The 8,219-nt window shown below is 46.1% G+C and overlaps 1 protein-coding gene across 1 annotated transcript in view; it reads right to left on the minus strand.

Moving 5' to 3' along the window:
* Positions 1–7,735, minus strand: part of TFCP2L1 (transcription factor CP2 like 1) — a 33,600-nt gene extending 25,865 nt beyond the window's left edge. The window contains exons 1-2 of the mRNA XM_057430128.1: positions 7,611–7,735; positions 3,179–3,330 (exon numbers count right to left, since the gene is read on the minus strand). Coding sequence (XP_057286111.1) covers positions 3,179–3,330; positions 7,611–7,672 — 214 coding nt within the window. The 5' untranslated portion in view covers positions 7,673–7,735. The remainder of the gene's footprint in view (positions 1–3,178; positions 3,331–7,610) is intronic.
* Positions 7,736–8,219: the final 484 nt, after the last annotated feature.

Genomic DNA, 8,219 nt, shown 5'->3' on the forward strand with positions numbered 1-8,219 from the left:
CTGTCCCTTTGCTTGCAGTCAGCATAAGGTGAAGGGAATGGGCTAAACTGCTCCATGAGATGGCTATGGTACTACAGCTGGGTCACAGAGCTCTGGAGTCAGTCAGCTCTTCTGCTGGTAGTATTGGCTCCAGAGACCTGGGCTGTCTCGAAGTCCCCTTCACATACCTCCCCCAGGCTCATACAATCCAATTCAGTTAGTGGGATTGATTTTCTGACAGGGCCTTTAACCTACATGGACCTCTAGCCCAGGCAGAACAATAGAGATCAGTGTGACAGCACTTGGGTGGGATTCCAGGGCATGTGTTGAGCAGGTCAAAGTAAAGAGGTGCAGCACCCTCCTCTGGTTTTGGAGAAGGATTGGGAAAATACCTACACAACAGGTACCTGCTGGAAAACTGTCGCCCAAGAATCAAAAGAGGTCCCCATAGACAAGTGTTGCCAAAAGAAGAAAGTTTGACTCAGGCACTTTAATTTTTGCTTTTGAAGAGACACAACTTTTTATTCTAGAAGGTCAATGCATGAGGTCAATGAATTGCTTTTAACATAAATGTCATGAAAAAGACCAGATACCCTTTTATGTAGAAGTTCCTAAACAGGAACTTTTAAGTGAAATGGGAGATTACCTGTCAACTCAAATGGATTCTTTGTCCTGGAATTGCAAGACCAATCCTCATCTATTTTTAACCCCAAACACTGTCTGCACTGAAATCCCACCAACAGAAATTAGACTCCCCAGCTCTGTCCACAGCTGGTTGAAAGGCATGTCCAGCATGCTGTTCTCCCCATATCCGCAGGCACCCTTAATGAACCCAACAAGTTTCCCACAGCATATCCACATGGGAGTAGACTCCAGCCCCTTTTTCCTAACTAGCACAGGAGAGGGATTTTGGTTTAAGGGACTTAGTATCACAGTAGACTACCTGTCAGACAAATTTACAGTCAAGGCCTACCCTTGCTACCTGAAAGGGTCAGTGCTGGGAGCAAAAGTGCAGCCAATGGTATGGACTCTGAAGCAACCTGCTTGTGTGGAGCAAAATGGCTTTTAAATTAGGTAGATGGCAAGAGTTCAAGGTGGGGGAGAAACAAAACCAAAACAAATAACCCCCCCAAAAAATCCAAACAGCATCCACCTATATACAGACAGCCTTGAATTTCAGGAGGTTTGGGGTTGGGTTTTTTTCCCAAGAAATCCAGAGCATTTTAGTGTAAGGAGGAAGACATATTTCTTGGGATGTTAAATGAGGCAAGGATGCTCCTGTGAAGATGGCAGGCAGATGCAAAGCTCTTGCCAAGAGGAACAGAAAGTAGAAAGCTATTCAACTGTCAGAAGTTCACCATCTTTTACCACTGATCACTCTAAAGACCCTAGGAAGAAGTGCTGTTTCCATCCACTGTGGCAAGCCAACAGCACTACGGAGTGCCCACTTCTTCCCCCACTACCTTCCCAACTCTGCCCCACTGCACAGCTCCTGCCAGACTCATCCCTTCTTTGTTCCTTCAGGCCTGTCCAGCTTCATGCTCTCCAGGGTGTATTCTGCAAGGACACATCCCACCTTCCCCCTTGAGGGATGAAAGACAAATGCAGAAGATACCCAACAGCTGGTGGTCTGGCAAGGAAATAGGTGAGTACTGTGTCCAGTTGAAGCTGGAGAAGGCCTAACACAACACAGTCTATCTGCAAAGGCAGCAACAGTCTTACTTGGCACAGGAAAGTGTAGACTACTCTAGTCACAACTTTCATAGTTGGAGTTTCTGTTCATTTGTTTGGGGTTTTTTTGTTTGTTTGTTTTTTAACTCACTGTATTGTGTGAAGAGTGGTCTAACTTTTGCCCCCAAAAATAAGTTAAAAAAAAACAAAAAACAAAAAACAACCAAAAACCAGGCACTGCCTCATGTATGCTAAAATGTTTGGCCATCAACTGCTTTTCACAACAGAAAATCTTTTACTCTGAAACAGGACAGATTTGGGTTTGACAAAAAACTTCATTTCCATTTCACCCTTGATGTGCTCTGTATCACCTCCTGGAGTCTGCTATTTGGACGGATTAATGGGGAGAACACAGTCATCTCTAGCATCTTTTGATGCTGAGAGCCAGCGCAGTGCCAGCTTACACAACAGGAAACATCTGGCTCCTTGAGCAGAGCCTGCAGCAGTTGGCCATCTTTCCATGGGGGCTCCATGCCTCCTACCAGCTAGCAACACAGATCCAGCAGCCAGACACACCTGAGGTTAGAGTCCAAAGGAGGTCATGGCTCTGCTTTGCACAAGCATTCACAGAAAACCTAGTCAGAGAAGCACCAAAGCAAGCTTCATGCTCAGTGCACAAAAAGCTTAAAGAGCTGGGACAGTGCCCTGAAGCAGGAAAGGGTCTCAGTAGCAGGGCTGACAGCCTTCAGCTTGTTGCTAGGCTAATGCCTTTGTTTACAACCTGGTAAAAAATAAGTGTAGTTAGGGTTTAGTATAATCTGTGCCTGGAGAGGTCGTATTTCTCCCAGGATGCACACACAGGAGGCGCTGCAAAACGACAGTCAAATACCAACCACAGATGTATCTGCACAAATTCTGCCAAAGGTAGAGGGGGAAGCCAAGGGAAACACATAGTGCTTGTTTATCCAGGAGTAAAAATTATCCTATGAGGTCAGTTATAAAGGACTTTGCTGCACTGAACCCAAGCAACTTGACAAGTTAGGAACTGAGCACTGCACATCACCCAGCCAGTGGGAGCAATGTCATACCCTGCCCAGACCACCAAGGAGCACTTGGATACCTGCTAACTCATGCTCTGACAATGCCCTCCAGCAGCACCTGGGGACTTGCAATGTTAAGAGCCCTCCCCAACCCAAAGTTTGCCAATATGCTTAATTAAATTGACCTTTTGAGATCAAGGTAGGAGGCTGCAGCTTAGGTTGTCAGAGATCAAGCACAGTACAGGGAACTGTGCATGGTACAATGCTGCTCTAAGTAAATGGTTAAAACACTGGTACTTGATTATTTTACAACAGTATATAAATGTGAAAAATTAAATATTCCTCCTTTACTCCAACCCCCTCCCAATCTCTATCCCTCTTTTTCCCCATTCCACTACCCCCCAGGTAAGGCACAAGTATGAGATTAAATCTGTCTCATTAACTGTTCCCGGCAAATATACCCTCCTTCAGTGTAGTGCAAACCCCACCTTGGTTGAGATAGGTCAGGGTTTCTTCGTGCAGTTTCACAGCAGGTGATGTGGCTGTGCAGAGGACATACTGAAAGGGTGGCAATTTGGCATCATTCTCAGGAGACAGCTGAGGTTCTTCCTGCTTGAAGATCGGCAGTGCAAGGACATCTCTGCAACACAGAATTCACACACATTCACTCAGAGAAACTTGACAGAATCCTAGCCTCAACCTGTGCTTGATTCTCATGCTCTGAGATAACAGAAATGGCCTCTGGAGAAACAGCAACTTATGATAGCTAAGCAAGAAAGAATTCAGCCTGTATAATGTAATAAGGAAACTTCTGCCTCTCGGGTGTCAGCACTGGACACAAAAGAACACAGCATTAGCAAAATAGAATATTTCTGAGAATTAATTTATGTTTGCTAAACATAAATTGGATCTATTTTTCAATAAAGCAGTCTTCCTGATGAGGAAAAAATGTATCAAAAATAGATTATTCATCCTTGTGGAATTACATTTGTTTAAGAGTTCTTGGGTTCCCAGATGAAACACCTTCAGGAAAATAAAGGGCTCTTTATCATGACAGCTAAGTGTCAGATTAATAAAATGCCCACAAGTAGCAGCCAATATGAGAAGCAGACACAGCTCTGATGTAGAAAGGAGACATTCAGGTAAATGATGACATGAACTGCTGGGTTAATTGACTCATAACATCTCTTTGCACTCTAATAAACCTGGTCCCAAGATCTCACATAGCTCTTAAGTTAGCATCGGGCTACCTTCATAAATGCACATGCACACAGGTGCTCAGGAGCAGCTTCACTAGGACCTGAACACAGTCCATGTTCTCACTCCTTTATAAGATGTTCATGCTGACCTGCCTTTTGATTCAGCGTCAGACTGATGCCAACCCACACTAATCCCCAAGCAGAACAGGTATTAGCAAGGCTGAGAGCACAACAGAATGATTAGTACAAAATGAGATGCCAGGAATAAGCATCCTTATCTCAGCATGTCTGATACTGACAGACCACATTAGCCTTTCCCATGTCCACATTTCTGGTCATTGTGTCCACCTACTTAGGACATTAATACCCTTCCAAATTAGGAGGATTATGCTGAGCACAGAGACAGTTCAAAATAAGAAGCAACTCTTTTTTTCCTCCTCCATTTCCTCTAGATGTGTGAAGACTTGAGACTCCCATTACAGAGGCTCCAGTTCTGCTCCTTTCAGTAAACCCATACACAAAAAGCTTCAGGACCATGCTGGCATGTACGGACATGCTCCCTATGGAAAGAACATTTAGAATTCTCCCCTAGCCTGTTCAGTTAATGATCCACCCTGTGTTCATTCGTAGCACCCACAACCTTGAAGGCTACCCAGGTCATGAGTGAAAAGGTGCAGCAGTTTACAGCAAACTGCTGAAGTGCCCGATTCAAACACAGGTACTCCTATTTATGGCAAAATAAAAGCAGAGAGCAAACTGCGCCATTTCAGATACAGACAGGAGAAAAGAAACATCTCTGCATTTTCTCTTACAACCCTTCCGTATTATCACCAACTCAAAAGCATCCAGCCCCATTTGCTTACTGACAATACTGACCTAATCACAGATCTTGACTAACTGCAGCCACAGAGAGGGTTTTTTTTCCTTAGTGGTGATGATTTACTACAGTAATGAAGTGACAGAAATGCCTACAACAGATCTCTGAAACAGATCGCATTGCTCTACACACATGCAGGATCCAATACCTCTCCAGAGGAGAACCACTCACCCCAGATGCCAACATTTGCTCTTAACACGCTTGTCTGCACAGTGCTATCAGAATGAGTGCTGCTTTCCATTAGGTCAAAACCACTGAAGCCTGAAAGCTTCTGCAGATCTGCAGAAACCAGCACACAATCTGGCTCAGGTTTAACAGTTAAGGTTGAGATATTTGTACACCTATTCAGCTGAAGCAGTTATGAGATTTAGGCAAGGTGAAGTCTAAATCCAAGTACCAAATATCATATTTCACTCAATACTCTTAACGCCCTTACACTTGCTGGAACAGCTGTGCTATTGTCAAGGACTGTAAGCATGGAGGAATCCACGATTTGGTTTCCAGAAAGTTTCACCATATTAAAGCACTGACTAAGCCACACAAGTTAATTTTTATTCCTGAACTAATGAACTAATGGCCAGTGGTATTCATAGCCTTGGATCAAACCCTTCTAAAACATTTCACCTTATTAAAAGCACTCAGATCTTAGAAGGATGTGAGCAACAGATCAAGGCTTAGAAGAATGCGAAAGCTGTAGTTATACAAGCCATCAAAATATTTGTTCAACTCTCTTCAGTCCAGAGTTGCAAATCAAGTTTCTGAAAAAGCAGGCTTTTACAACAGCTCCTATCCTTAAAAAAGGGGGATAGGGGGCAAGGGGATGAAACACCCTTAAGACTCTCCCAAGTTTCATCTTTATGCTAAAGCTTTACAGCTTTGGTCTTAGCCAACTGTTAGCCCACTTACATGGAAAGGAGAAAGTTATTTAAGAGTTCAGTCAGCTGGCAGAACTGAGAGCAAAATACATACTGGGTTTCCACAAAAACAAATTAATATTTACAAGGACTTTTCTGTAGTAATTGTCTTGCTATAACTACAAATACCACTGAGGTGTGGCAGAATTTACATGGATGTCTAGATGTGCACAACACCTCTGATGTCTACAAGGTATAATTGATACAAAAATTGATACAAACTTTTCCTACATCTACTTCAAGGTTTGTACTGTTTCAGCTTCCTGTGCAAAGTCATTACAGGTATGGAAAATCTTCAGAAAGGTAAAGCTCGGAAGAAAAACACCCCTCGAGAAATGCATGCCTTCACACATTCCCATGGAGAGTAAAGTAGCCAGAATTACAAAACCCAAAGGTTTTATTCAACTGACCTTCCCTGAAACACCTGAGGCCATTCCTGCCATAGAACTGGTTTTAGAGCTTCCACTCCCAGCTCAAAACCACCACTGTCACAGAGGCAGGTACTCACTAAAGCTGAAGTTTGTTCCTAAAACATCAACAGGTTACCTTCATACTAGCAGCCTTCCTGCCAGAGCAGGTCTCCTCTATCGCCTCCAGCTAGCACCAAACAGGCAAAAATAATCCAACGTTTTCTGGCCAATTCAAAGGAATTTGAGTTGTGGGTTCAAGCCTGACACAGACTTGACCCTGTAGCAATCGTACTACAAATCCATGGAGTTAAATCAAGCAGTCTGAGCACCATAAATGCTCTCTAATGCAGACACAGTGCACACAACTACCAATGCTGATGCTCCTCTGCTACTACTCTTCCCACTGTCCCAAACTAGTCAGATTTGCAAATCCAAAGCAAGAGAGAATAAGACTTTTGCCACATACATGCTGTTAAGACAGACACTGGGATAGAGTGAGGAGCTGAAAAACCTTGTACAAAGAAGCGGAGAAGCTGCCAAAAAGGAAGAATCTCATGGCATTATTATTATTTAGTAAAATAAATAAATCTTTTTCAAATACACTGATAGCTAATAGTTAGGATTGTGTGTCTCCTTGAAACTGAAGCATTATCTGTGTTCCAAGCGCTCTGCCAACAAACTCAATGTTCTCTCAACAGCAGTTATTTCGGGGTACACTTTGAAAGGAAGGTTCGTTAGCCTTTAGTCCTCCACTGCTGCAATTCAGCAAATTCACACATCAGCAGAGCAACAGCAGCAACTTACACCAGCTGAGAGCTCAGCTTTACATGTTCTCAGAAAAAAAACATAAGCATCCAGCAGAAAGGAAGCTCCCAAAGTTGCCTGCTTTGACATCTTTTGGAGGGAGGAAATACAGGCTTGTGCTACACGTTACAGACTATTGTTCAGCAGCCCCTGTGCTTGAATTAGGCACATTTAATTAAACACAAATGTGTGGAGGCAGGAAAAAGCTGGTTTAGACAAGCTCAGAAAGTGAAATTTTGAGCTTTTTACCCATCGTCCCAAAAAGAAGAGAAAGAAATCCCATCCTCACAAAACTGGATGTTCTCTTAGTTGGCCGACACTCTCCACAGGCTTTTGACAGCACTCTGCAACTAGCGCACCTTCTCCCTGCGAGCTGCACTACCTAAGCCCTTGCGCAGAAGGAAGCCGGCAAAAGCAGAAAAGCAAAGCTGCAGAGAGTTGTCTAACGAGGTGCAAGAAAGAAAAAAATAACTAACAGAAAAAGAAGGGGAAAAAATAAAAGAGCGCGCGCACTTCTCAGAACGAGTCAGGAACGCTCACCCCGGGCGATGCGGCTGCTCCGCTGGACGCCGGGTACCGCCAACAGGTACCGCCCGGGCAGCCCGACGAGCAGGATGCCTCGGAGCCAGCAGACACCCTCCCCTTAACCCCCGTGCCCGCCTTAATCCCCTTAACCGCTCGGGGGTTCACGCAGCCCGGCGCCGGCGGGAACTCACCGCAGGTAGCTGCCGGTCGAGTGCTGGTTGTAGTGTTCCGGCTGCGTGTGCCAAAACAGCATCTTGGGGGCGGCGGGCGAGGCGGGGTGAGAAGGGGGGGCCCAGTGCCGGCGCGGTCGCTGTGGCCGGGCTGCAGAAGGGAGCCAGCCGGGCTGCCCACCCGAAGCACCCCAAGCACGGCTGCGGCCAGCTGGAGCCACGGTCCCAGCAGCTCCCTGCGCTTTTATGGCTCAGACCCGGCAGCCGCGGGTTGGCCGGGCCGGGGCGCCAGAGCAGGTCGAGCCCTCCCCTCTTCCGCCCCGTCCCGCCCTACCGGCACGCTTGGTCCGCGCGCATGAACGGGTCGGAGCGGGTAGGGGTGGCCCGGGGCGGAGGGATGGGCGGAGGCGGCGGGAGGTGGTGTCGCCCCGGGAACGGTGTTTGACGGGACGGTGTGGCAGCCAGATTGGCGGCAAGCCCTGCAGTAGGCAGCGTGCACCCCCGCTGCGGGCAGCGAAGCGTCAGCGGGGCCCGGGGGCATGGGGAAACCCCAGCTCCGATGGGAGCCCCGCTCCGATGGGAGTTCCGATCTGTCCTCCAAATTGTCCATGTTTTTTAAAAGCGAACCTA

The sequence above is a fragment of the Pezoporus wallicus genome, unplaced genomic scaffold (assembly GCF_028554395.1).
Source record: "Pezoporus wallicus isolate ANWC-B61680 ecotype Strahan unplaced genomic scaffold, APGP_CSIRO_Pwel_v1 contig_5261, whole genome shotgun sequence".
NCBI classification, from domain to species: domain Eukaryota; kingdom Metazoa; phylum Chordata; class Aves; order Psittaciformes; family Psittacidae; genus Pezoporus; species Pezoporus wallicus.